Raw genomic sequence first — 12931 nt, 5'->3', positions numbered from 1 at the left:
CTAAAGAGCCTCTCAAATGCAAAGAGAAGGCTGAAAGGGATTTGTGGAAAAGCCCTCTTTAAAATGGCTCCTGTGGTCCATGTATTGTGGCAGATCACTTTTGATTTGAATGCAGAGTCACTTTTTGCCTTTCCTATTACTGTATAATATACCTTTCCTTGTCTTGTGCTGCCTTATATGAACTTAACCCTACATGTATGTGTAGGGCAGAACAGAGTAACAAATTACACACATCTCTCTTTCTCTCTTGAACTTCTACAATTGTAAGACACGTCCTGATTTCAGTATCATCACCATCGCCACCACCAAAAATACATAAGATACACCTTTGATCCTAAGATGCACCCCATTTTTAGATAAGTTTGTATAGGAAAAAAGTGCATCTTAGAACTGGAGAAATGCAGTATGCATGTCTGTCTGTACCACAAAGGTAACGCTAGGTAACAGTGGCCCTCTGTGATAGCATTGGGATAGTAAGATGACAGTATAAGGGAAAGAGAGGAAGGAGCAAAGAAGGGAAAGAAAAGAAAGAGAAGGAAGGGATGAAATGGGGCAGGGAGGGAGGGGGATGGAAGGTGTATGAGGGAAAGCAGAGGAGGGAAAGAAAGAGCCACAAAGAGTGCCTGCCCACTGTTGCCAGAGTGTTGCCATGAAAACATTGTGAAGCAGGCTTTCTCAGAGCTGGGAAGGGAAAAAAATAGGTGGGCAGCGGTCCCAAAAACACCCAAGTAAGTAGCTAGTGGCTAAACAAACATAGGCATTCCTTTAATAGTAAACATTATTTAAAATTATTTGAGGCATTTATTTAATCTCTGATAAAATAAATGCTGATAACTGCTAAGAGGTAGGCATGTGCAATCCAGGAAAAAAATGGTTCTAAACTATCTTCGAAAGTAGGGGGTGCTGGCGCTTCACTTTTAAAGTCATTTCCGAATTTTGAAGGCAAAAAGTTCAAAACTTTCTGAAACTTCCGAATGTACCTCGTTAATGGCGGATGTGCATGCGCATGAAGGAAAACGTTGTCAATGAGGAAACTTGAGGGGCTTTTCTCTCCCTCATTTTTTTTTGAGCAATCCTAATGAAATTAAGCCCGTTGCTAGCCCCAGCCAGGAGAGAAAACGCTCAGGGCTTGATTTCTTTCTATGGGGCTCTTATTAAGCCCGGATGCTAGCCATTGGAGAGAAAACGCTCCTCCCTTTTTTGCCAAGACTCAGCACTGATTGGGCAGGGAGGCAAGCCCAGGCTAGGCTCCTCTTCCCTGCAAACAAAGTTTGTTTGAATTAAAAATGCTTTCTCATATATCCCAAGGTTTTCTGAGGCCATTGAATAAATGGGCTCCAATGCTTCGAATTGGAAGGTTTATGCCGAATTGCCAAACCACCTCGGAACCCCATTCAGAACCCAAAATAGATACGATTTTATTCCAATTAACGATGATTCCGAGGAATTTGCACATGCCTGTTAAGAGGATTTTATTAACTCCTATGTAAACTGAAATAAAAGTGGGCACTGGAGACCTCCTGATATCTTGGTCTATTAAACTAATTAATGGATCACAACCACAATTAGTAGCAGTATAAACCAAGATTGCCATAGCTTTTGCCTGCTATTTTGGACTTAACGATTTTGTTAAAATAACTAGTAAGCAGTAGTGTTAAATACCATCTGCCTAATAATTCAGTCGAATGGTTCTTTAGCTGAGATTATATTTGTTGAGGCTTTCACCCCATTCTTCATTGATGATTATGAATTACTGATCACTTTTCCATAGTGTCATTAGTCTGTCTTCTGAGGGATATATAAAAAAGAAGATAGCGGATCTTATAATTCATGATACTAGACCTTATATGCTATTTTCTGCTACTTGTAAAAATTCTTCAGATTTTGGGAGCAGGTGAAAAACTCAGACTTGTACTGGTGGAATGGAACCGAACAGAAAAATCTGAAATATATGAGGCAAATTGCAATTGCTATTACCCAATTGTGTACATAGTTCTTTGCAATGTCTCCTTTTGTTACCCAGTTAGTGTCTTAAATGGGGCGTGGGGAGAGGGGGGCAGCCTGGAAATTGGTTTTGCTTGTCTTCATGCAAAAAGAGCTGTCTCAGGAAAGGAATAAACTGTGAGAGTAATCAATTTGCTCTGCCAATAAGTATAAATCCTAGTCGTGTTCTGTAGAAAGAGGTGATCGCTTGGGGGATGTGAGGAGGAAGAGAAAAATGATTCCCACACTAGGGATGTGCTTATTTAAGCTATTCATTCCTGCAGGAGAGAATGAATAATTTAATCAAATTTTCCTTCAGTTTTTGAAGGTGTACTTCTAGGGGACGGAAAACTTCTCTTCACCTACACTTACCTTTTTCCTTCCCTCCCCACTGCCATATATGTCCATGTTGGAAGAGCAGAATGTGAGTTTCGTCTGAAATGGGGATGAGTAGTCAGGATTTCAAGATTTGGGGTGGTGTTGGAGTTAAATGGGGCTTTGAGATTTCCATGTTAGGCTTTCCCAATGCAGAAAACCCCTTTTTTATTTCCTTTTTCATTTCTTCCCATGAGTTTTTGAATATTCTTTCCATCCCTATCTCACAAACTTACTTAGTTCAAAGCTACCTAACTTCAATGGTAGCCACAAGCAAAACTGCCTTTTTTTCCATTTGTGGGTGGGTGGATGAGTCCCTCAAGACAGCTTTTACACACCACTCTTTCTCCAGTTCTGCTTTAAGGACAGTTAGTACAGTGACCTAGATCTTCATAGCTCCTCCACTTCTTCCTAAAGTCTTCCTGCTGGGATAGCAACCCCCTTTTTGGATCTCAACCAGCAATTTACACTCAAGCAGCTGCTGTTCCTGAAGGCTACTCAAGACCTTTGCTTTGGTGCTGCCTTCAAGTAGCTCTGATTCTCAGATATCGCTGACTCTCTGGCCATTCTGGCTTGTTTTCTCAGACAGATTTCTTTGTTAGATCATGACCAATCACATTCAAAATACCTAATATTCCATTACTCCACAATATCCCACTATTCTAGGCCAATCATCTTCCTTGGAATATTTTAAATCCACCAATCATTCTCGCCCAATTTGAATTCCACCCATCAGTATATAAACATCAAAAATGGCAGTTGAACAGTGTAATTGTCAACTGATCTTGACAAATGAAACCGCCTTTCGTTGCATAATCTTTTTCATATTCAGATCTTAGTTCTCTCCCTCCCCCCTTAAATGTATAAGTATATATCCTTTTCCCTTTTAACAATATCTTGGACAGGGAAGTATGCCATATTTTGCACAAATAAAAAGAAGAAAATCAAACACACCTTAAGCACACTTCTTATCAGTTTTTAACTTTCCCCAATTACAATCTATACTACATATACTTCTACTAGACATCTTTTATCTACTTATACATATTTTATTTCATTATTATTATTATTATTATATTTCCCCCCCCCCCCCCACCTTACCTTTATTTTGTGCCACCTTTACCAGGACCAACTCATTGTTTCACAAGTCCAAAATTACATTGCTTCTGTTGCCGGCTTGTGCCCCTTTCCCGCATTAAAGATATACTCAACAAATTTCCCCTTATTTTTCAAAAAATCTGTTTGTTTCCATATTCCCTTTTTAATTTTAATATCAAAAGTCAATTTGTCATTAATAGCTATGTTCCAAATTTCCCCGTACCCTTCTTCTAATTGAATTCCCTTTCTGTGTTGTCAAAGTCTTTCATAGCTGGGAAAGTCAGCAGTCTTGCCGGCACAAGGGTTTAACCCATTGTGCCATTGGCACAATGTTGAGTGATCAAGTAATCAATGTTGAGTGATCAAGTGATGAAAAGGGAAAAGAAAACTTTTACAAATTTGAGAAGAATATTAAGATTTTAAAACGGAAGAAGAACGGAAGTCCATTTATATATATATATTTTATTACCCCCCTTCCTTCCCCCCCCCCCTTTGCATTTGTACCTTTCCTATCCTCTCTTACTTTCTCCTGTATATCATATTTTGTTCCCCCACATTCATTGTATAGACTTTTAGGAACCTCAATAAAATTATTAACATAAAAAAGTGATGAAAGATCAAGCAATGTACTGGTACATGGGAATTAGCTTGTGACCTAAAACAGTCTTGTCCTATTCTGAGTATTTAGAGTGACATATCAAGCTCTTTTCCCTACTAGGCATACACCAGTGTCACAAAGGCCCCGCTGCAGTTAAGAGAAAATCACGACATTGCTAAGGTGATGAACCTTATTATCTTTCACACAAAGATGCTGGACTCTGTGGAGGAACTGATGGTGGAGACTTCAGACCTTTCCATATTTTGGTATGTTCTTAGGAGAGATACTGTAGTTGAGAACTGGTACAATATCTCTTAAAATTATAGTTAAAAATGGTTTACTGAAAGCATTATGACTCTGGGAACTGACTCTTGAGTTCCTTCATACGTACATACGGGCATACGTATGTACGCATGAGCATATATTTGCAGTAGGTTGCTCTCAGTTACTGTGGTTTCTGACTTTGCTGTTATTGGCTGATATTCCTGATATCTTCATTCATTTGGCAGCTTTTATGTGCGCTTCTTGGAGAAGCTCTTTGCATCCACCATGGAGGAACCATCCATGCTGCGCTATGCCATTGCTTACCCATATTTGTGTACTGACTTCTGCCATGCTACCCATCCTTTGTGCCCTGAGGAGGTATGTATGAATTTGACTGTCATACAGGGAGGAAAAGTCTACAGCCAGAAAGAACAGCAATATCTCCCCAACAATTGAAATTGTTGAACTTTTCTGCCATCACTTGTGGAACAGGTATAGGCGACCTTGGTGTTCACAGATATTTTGCTTACCCTAATAGTTAAGAACGGAGTACTCTAACTGTTAAGAACTTTTAAAAGCTCTATGCATGCCACTTCTTAGCATTTATATTTAACTAGCTTTTATTATGTATCCAATGTTGCCCAGGTTAGGTATTTTGTAATGCAATTTATTAGAAAAAGGCATTGCTTAGTTTTGGATTTTATGAATAGTTCAGTTGGAAAATGCATTACTGTATAATGGAACCCTTTATAAAATTGCACAGCTGATGGGGTGAAAATCCTATCAGCCTAAGATTTGGACAGGTTGCAACTCTCATCAGGTCCAGATTTGACCAGCTGCAATTCCTATTACCTTCAGATCTAGTAGGGTGCAATCCCCATCAGTCCCAGATTTGTCCAGTCTTGAACCATCCCTAGATCTGGGTGGGTGGAAGTCAAGAGTCAGATGGGTCAGCCTTTTTGTTGGGGTAATGTGTGCCAAGTTTGGTCCAAATCCATTGTTGGTGGGATTTACATGGCTCTCTAGATTTAAGGGACTACAACTCCCACAATCCTTTGTCAACCCCTGCAACCTCTCCAATATTTTAACTTGGCCATGATGGGTATTTGTGCCAAGTTTGGTCCAGGTCCATCATTGCTTTGTAACACTCAATTAGAGCCCCTTCCACACAGCTGAATAAAACCCCACGTTTTCTGCTTTGAACTGGAATATATGGCAGTGTGGACTCAGATGACCCAGTTCAAAGCAGATATTGGGGGATTTTCTGCCTTGATATTCTGAGTTATATGGCTGTATGGCAGGACCCTAGAACATTGAACACTACTTATCAAAGTTATCTGAGGCCAGAGGCAAGTAACAAGGACGGGACACAATGAGAGTTTCCCTGGGAATGTGAATTTTTCTTTCTTTCCTTACTCCAGGGTCCTCATCTACGGACCTGTGCCTTGAGCCTGTGCAACAGCTTTCTGGAAGAGATAGCCAAACAGACTTGTATTTGCATCCTGGATATTTGTGCTGAGCAGTATAACCTGACTGAGAAGGTGAGAAGCCAATTTCTTTCTGGTTGTCAGGAGTAGATCCTGATAAAACAACACTTTGGGAGTATAGTTCACATAATCCCCCAGCTAGCTTGGTTACTGTTATAGTGGCTAAAGGTATAGCAAGTATCTAAACCCAGTTTTCTTTTACCTGCAAGTTGGTGCATAGGAACCTGATCCATATTAGAATAAGCATAGATATATAGGGTGGGGTGGGCATCTTAAACCTCCCTTAAACCTAGTGGGAATTTGAAGGGGGGGGTGAAGAAAGTCAACTGGATTTTGTACATGGTTGGACTGATTTCATTGCACAATGCTGCCACTGTTAACAAAGCCGAAAACAAAACAGCCCAGAAAGCATCCTAGTTTTAGTATCTAGTTGTTAAAGCAATCCTTGGAATTATTATACCGGTATATGTGTTTGTGTTTGTTTGTGTGTGTGTGTGTGTATACACACACATATACATATATCTACACAAACACACACCATGCACCATCTTGCTCTTATTATGCTTTGTGACATGATCCATCTTAACACAAAAATAATAAATACCCTTGTCCTTTTTGTATCCTACCCAGCTATTGCCTAAGTACTGTGCTGCCACCATCAGCAAGGCACGGAACAAAAGAGCCCAGAAAGTAGCCAAGAAGGGAGAACCAGAGAGGGATAAACCTGGTGCAGAGAGCCACCGAAAAGATCGTAGCTTGGCCACCAAGTAAGACAGCAACAGAGCTGGCTAGATTCTTCTGCTGACATTTTTCTGAAAACTGTTGAATCCCTCCAGCATTCACAGATGAAAACCAGAATATCTGTGGCTGATCAACATCAGAGTGTGGCTGGGAAAAAGTCATTAGCAATAATTAGCACACAAAAATACTGTTTTAAGAAGAGAAACAGTGGATTTTTGGAACCTATGTAGAAGGGCTCCTTTCTCTCTCTTCTCCCTTCTGCTAAGTTAACTACTTTATAATTTGCACTCAGTTTGTAGCAGTTAAAGTAAGCCAGAATACAGGGGGGAAAGCAGGAGGAAATAACATTTTAAAAGCAATTGAGAAACTGGAACAACAACCCTAACTGAACCCTGCCAGACTGGGACAATTGGAGGATACAGCATCCTACAATTCTATTTTAAAATACAAAATTATAGAAGGAGTATCTGCTGGTTTCTTTGTTATAATATACGTATCTCCATTGCAATTTTGTGTCTATCAGTAAGGGTCCCCAATATTCAATGTGTGGGTGATTCTTTATCATATTTCCTAATCCTCTCTTGGTGTATTTATTTTTTTAAACTTAAAAGCAGCAATTGGGGACTCTAGTTTTATCTTGAGCACTGGGCTGAATGAAAAAATGTTTAAACCTCCTGTGCTTCATTGACTGAAATTGTTCCCCCAAATATGCTCTTAGTCTAACAAGAGAAAAAGAGACATGCAGAATACAGGTATGCCCTCCCTTTTCACACGTGCAGAGCTAATAGAAGCTATAGAGGACAGAAGATTTCAGGAAAAACAATGTAAGGAAGGGAAAGGGTTAAACTAAAGCCCCCTAATCAAAATGGTCTGTTTTGGAGGATTTTGATGTTGCAAAAGTCACAAGAACCAGTCACAGGTCTTCTGCATGTTACCTTTTTTGACGCTTAATCATAGTGGCATATGAGTTCAAGGCATAAATATCGATGATGGTGCCTCTAGAAGTAGCAGGTGTCAAGAGTCAGACGCCAGTTAACATACAAAACAAAGTTTATTCCGAAGATAAGCCAAAAAATAACATAAACACAGGAAATATCCTTGAAACACTTCACTTTTCAGTGTTTCGAGAGTAGATTGGACAATAATAACTCAAAAACGAGCCACGCTGGAGTACCTAGCAATTCGTCGGAGTCCCAATCATCCTGCCCACACTTAGCCCCATGAACACTTAAAGAACCATCCTCCCTTCTCCAAGCATCCCAATTGGGATCAGCTCCTGCAGAAACCCCAGGTTCAGAAGTATCCATAAGCCCCAAATCGTCAGACATCGCCGGTGGCTGTGCCCATTCAGTGCCCGCTTCCCCAGCCACCACCTGTTCCTCAGCATCCATCTCCCCATCTGAATCTTCCTCAGAAGATTCCCCATATAGCTCTCTAAGTCGCTTCCTGCGCAACTCCTCCAGTGAACCCTCATCACGAGGGTTTTTTCTTCCTCTCCGAATTCCATCACCATCAACCATAATCCCCGAAGGCGCAGTCACAACAGCAGGTAAGTATGTTTAAAGCTAATATGGGTATATGCCCCCCATGTTACATGCAATGTATTTGCGCTGAAAATTATATACAGTACCACAGCAAGTGGAGCTCCTGGTAGTGCAGTGGATTAAATCACTGGGCTGCTGAACTTACTGACTGAAAGGTCAGCGGTTCTAATCTGGGGAGCGGGGTGAGCTCCCGCTGTTAGCCCCAGCTTCTGCCAACCTAGCAGTTCAAAAACATTCAAATGTGAGTAGATCAATAGTTATTGCTTTGGTGAGAAGGTAACGGCGCTTCATGCAGTCATGCTGGCCACATGACTTTGGAGGTGTCTGTGGGCAACACCGCCTCTTCAACTTAGAAATGGAGATGAACACCAACCCCCAGTCAGACACGACTAGACTTAACGTCAAGGAAAAACCTTTAGCTTTACCTTTACCTTTACCATAGCAGGTACTTTTGAAAAGAACTGAAAAGGTCAAGTCTGAAGTTTTGTGTGTGTGTGTGTGTACTTCTTTAGGAGGAAAATTACAAATAGCTTTGAGATTAATGGTAAAGAATACATGACAAGTTTCCTAATGGCAGAGGTCAAAATAGCACAACTGTTCAGATGTTGTTGCTGCGTCCTCCAGCATTCATCATCATTGCACATGTTGCCTATTGCTGCAGAGAGTTATCCAGCATTATTCTCTGCCATTCCTTAGGACAGGGGTTTCTAAACATTTCCATTCAGGACTCCTTTTGACCCGAGAAATTTTTAAGTGACTCCCGGTGTGCAGTATATAAAATAGATATAAAAATCAAGCATTTCCTGATAACCAGCATTTTGCAAGGCTTGCTAAACAAACTTATTGAAGTTGAATACAGACTGGCTCTGACTTTTGGCCCAATGCTACTGGCCCTGTTGTAACGGTCACACAGTGTTTTACTGTTTTAATTGGATATGATATTGGTTTTTAAGTGTGTTTTTACGATTGTTGGTTTTTACTATATTTTGTATTATATGTGGCAGTAATCTTGCCATTATGTAAGACCGCTCTGGGTCCCCCTGGGGGAAAAGAACGGTATATAAATTAAATAAATAAAAAATATATTATTTCCCTTTATCTGAAGTATAGCTGAAGCATCCTCTGCAGAATCCACTGTAAACAGTGTACAACAGATTCATGTAATTGTCTGAAACAGCCATCAGGTGATGTTCAGAAATCTTTGACTGTTTAGTGTTTACCAAATTTTTCATAACTAAGAGGACCCTATTTGGGGTTAGGACCCACAGTTTAAGAAACAATGCCTTAGGAGAAGGCTTCCCAAGGAAGAATGGGAGAACCTGATATTAAGTAGGCGCAGAGCAGCAACAGTAGGTGCCAGCTTCCTTGGTGATACTGTTGCATGTGATATGTCCTGCAACTGAAAATTTGGAATGTGGTGAGCTAAAATTGTAAACAAATTGAGACACAGATACATGTTATTATTACAGTGTCATTAAAAAAATCAACATCTTTACAGCACTTCCTCAACACTATTTGGATAGCTAGTCTTTGATACAATTAAAAGAAACTAGTGTAAATGTATATGTTCAGAGGAGCAACAGCTGGGGCCTTTGCATTGAAGACAGAGTATCCTTTATCCTTCTTTCCCATGCTTAGGGATTGGACAGTTGCTCACCATGTTCCTATCTGACAGAAATGTCTCCCTTTGTTCAGCAGTTCCCAACCTTTGGTCCTCCAGATGTTTTGGACTTCAACTCCCTGAAGTCCCAACCAGCTTACCAGCTGTTAGGAGTTGTGGGAGCTGAAGTCCAAAACCCCTGGAGACTAAAGGTTGGGAACCACTGATTTAGTTCCTCCTTCATATTCACCATCAGTGATTCTAACCCACCACCCCTTGCTTCTTTTTTCTTTCCCTAGTTTGGACAAGCTACATATCACATTGACTGAGCTTTGCTGGAGCCTCAATCAAGTCACCAGCTTTGTGGTCTTTGAGCATACAGTGACTCCAGCAGAGTACCTTAGCAGCCAACTGGAGACTCGCCTCAGCAGGTACAGAAGGGAGAACAGAACAGGGAATGATGAAGTCGCTCTGAAAGCAAGTCCATTCCAGACAGAAGCCATAATGGTGGGACAAAACTATATGGCACTCATGAACTACACTGGGTTTGCTCACGTCTTTCACATATTGCACTGTTGTTGTAATAATAGCCATCAAGCCAGCTTCAGCTTCTGAATGAGAGACTTCCAAGACACCTTGCCATAAGCAGTCCTACTCAGGTCCTGCAGATTCAAAGCTGTGACTTTCTACATTTGTTCTATCCACTTGTATCTTGGGCTTCTTTGTGGTCTCTGCAACTCAGATATACTGGGGTCTCAATTTTTGTGGGTTCAAAGAACCACATGTCCAGGTAAAGAACCTGTTTTTATTCATCTACAGTGCAGGAATAATGCAGTCTGACACCACTAATGCCATGGAATAGTGAGAGCTGTAATTGTACAAGTTCAACTCCCATGATTCCATCGTATTGGACCATGGCAGTTAATGTGGTGCCAAACTCCATTAGTTTTGCAGTGTAGATGCCTCAAACATCTCTTTGACATGCACAAATGGGCTTTGCCTCCATTTCTTGGGGGTCACAGATGACTACAGAAAGTCCCACACTCACAAATATGCAACTTGTTCTTCATTTTTTCTTGTTGCTTCCCATTTTACTGGACTACAAATCCCATATTTCCTAGCTAGCATGGCTGTTACCTGTGCTACATCTTTTGCCTTGTGCTTGTTAATGAGTGGGGGAAAGGGAGGAATAAGACCCTACTTTTGTTAGATAGGTGCATCCCAGTCTTTCTTCATTTAAAATGAAATGCAGCTGCCTCAACTTGTTGTCATCTGCAACATCTGGCTCTTTGTTCACTGCTTTCATGCTGACAATCACATCTGCAGATCTACTTGTAACACTTTAAAAATAGTTATTTAATTAGCAAAAGTCATCTTTGCTTTGAAACCAAAGTCTTCTGCATTGGACTGATAGGATTCAGCATCTGGCTTTTGCTATAACATGTGAGAAAAGAGAGTAGTCACATATTGGTTACTATCTTCCTATTAACTGAACTACAAAGGAAATGTTTCAGTACTTTGAAGTACTTTTGTTTGTTTAGAATTATGTATCTATTATGAAAATATTTTGAATGGTTTTGGAGAAAAGAAATCAAAGTATACTTATATCAATAAAAATGCAGTCAACTTGCTGTATCCTCCATTTCCTCACCCACAAATTCAAGTATCCACCATTTGAAAATGTTACAAAAGATCCCCAAAGCAAACATTGATTTTTGCCATTTTATTTTATATCAGGGGCACCATTTTGTTATGCCCTTGTGTATAATGGGACTTGAACATCTATGGATTTTGGTATTCATGAGGGTCCAGGAACCAAACCTAAGTGGATACTACAGGCTCACTGTAACTTGCATCCCCCCAAAAATTGAATTTACCAGATAATATAAAAGTACTAAGCATTTGAATATTCTCTCAAAACATTGTGCAGGCTTATTAGCTGAGTGACAGATAGCAGATATTGAATTTGTGCATATTTTTCAATGTACAGTTGGCTATGTTTTCTTTTTCTGGATCTTGAATATTGTCTGACCATTAAGAATACACTTTGACTTAACTCTATATTGGAGAGATTTGCTTTGAGATTGGTGGATGTCATGCTGTTAATTGAACAAGTCCGGGTGTGCATTCTCTCTCCTTCTCTGTTGGCTGAAATATAATTTACTTTTCCTCTTACCACCCCCAGGTCCTTGGTGCTGCTGGCAAAGCCAACCCCAAATTCTCCAGAGTTATCCCGCCCCTCGGAGGTATTGACTGGTGTTCAGGCCTATGCTACTTTCCTGGTGTCATTGATGCATCGTGTGGCACTGGATACTGGGCGCCTCCTCCGCAGTGTGCTTCTGCAGCAAACTCAGCCACTGGATGCAAATGGCGAGCAGACCCTCACCACTCTCTACACCAACTGGTAGGTGGTGGAAGCATGATGATTTGTGTAAATGAAGGGGTTGTTGTGGGTTCTACACTGTCCTGGTAAGCAGCTTATAATTTGTCCCAAGGCCCTATGGCCTCATACTTAGCATTTGCTTTAAATACCAAGACTGGGGTACATCTAGGCTGGAGAATTAATGCAGTTTGATACCACTTTAATTGCTGTGGCTCAACACACCGGAATCATGGAAGTTGTATGAGGGTTATCCAGAAAGTAGATTACGTTTTGGAATTAAAAATGAACAAAGTATAGGAGAAAACATTTACCATATGCAGTTGAAAGCCACACCCAAATACCACTTCTCAACATAGTCGCCATTCAAATCTAGGCACTTTTCATAGCGATGAATGAGCTTGGCAACTCCTTCCCCACAAAACTCTGCCACTTGCGTCCTCAACCACTTGTTTCCAACAATGGGGGCATGGCTGGCAACGCAGCGTTTTGGTGACAATGCGCAGCTGTGGGAAGGGGTGACCGGCTGGTTGAGGACGCAAGCGGCAGAGTTTAGTGGGGAAGGAGTTGCAAAGCTCATTCATCGCTATGATAAGTGCCTAGATTTGAATGACGACTATGTTGAGAAGTGGTATTTGGGTGTGACTTTCAACTGCATATGGTAAATGTTTTCTCCTATACTTTGTTCATTTTTAATTCCAAAACGTAATCTACTTTCTGGATAGCCCTCGTAGTTTTACAATACTTAGCTCTGGATTGCTGTGAGTTTTCCTGGCTGTATGGCCATGTTCCAGAAGCATTATCTCCTGATGTTTCGCCCACATCTGTGGCAGGCATCCTGAGACCTCACAACCTCTGAGG

At 40.7% G+C, this 12931-nt stretch overlaps 1 protein-coding gene and 1 long non-coding RNA gene across 6 annotated transcripts in view; one reads left to right on the top strand and one right to left on the bottom strand.

Moving 5' to 3' along the window:
* Positions 1 to 12931, top strand: part of nckap1l (NCK associated protein 1 like) — a 141299-nt gene that overhangs the window by 71847 nt on the left and 56521 nt on the right. For all 5 annotated transcript variants that reach the window (XM_062971071.1, XM_062971068.1, XM_062971070.1 and 2 more), the window contains 6 exons: positions 4175 to 4320; positions 4564 to 4696; positions 5740 to 5859; positions 6436 to 6572; positions 9990 to 10121; positions 11876 to 12094. In XM_062971071.1, the coding sequence (XP_062827141.1) occupies positions 4175 to 4320; positions 4564 to 4696; positions 5740 to 5859; positions 6436 to 6572; positions 9990 to 10121; positions 11876 to 12094 (887 nt within the window). The remainder of the gene's footprint in view (positions 1 to 4174; positions 4321 to 4563; positions 4697 to 5739; positions 5860 to 6435; positions 6573 to 9989; positions 10122 to 11875; positions 12095 to 12931) is intronic.
* LOC134296358 (uncharacterized) overlaps positions 1 to 12931 on the bottom strand; it is a 35234-nt gene that overhangs the window by 4023 nt on the left and 18280 nt on the right. The window lies entirely within an intron of this gene.

This window comes from Anolis carolinensis, chromosome 2, assembly GCF_035594765.1.
Source record: "Anolis carolinensis isolate JA03-04 chromosome 2, rAnoCar3.1.pri, whole genome shotgun sequence".
Classification (NCBI taxonomy): domain Eukaryota; kingdom Metazoa; phylum Chordata; class Lepidosauria; order Squamata; family Dactyloidae; genus Anolis; species Anolis carolinensis.
This window is presented reverse-complemented; position numbering and strand designations above follow the sequence as displayed.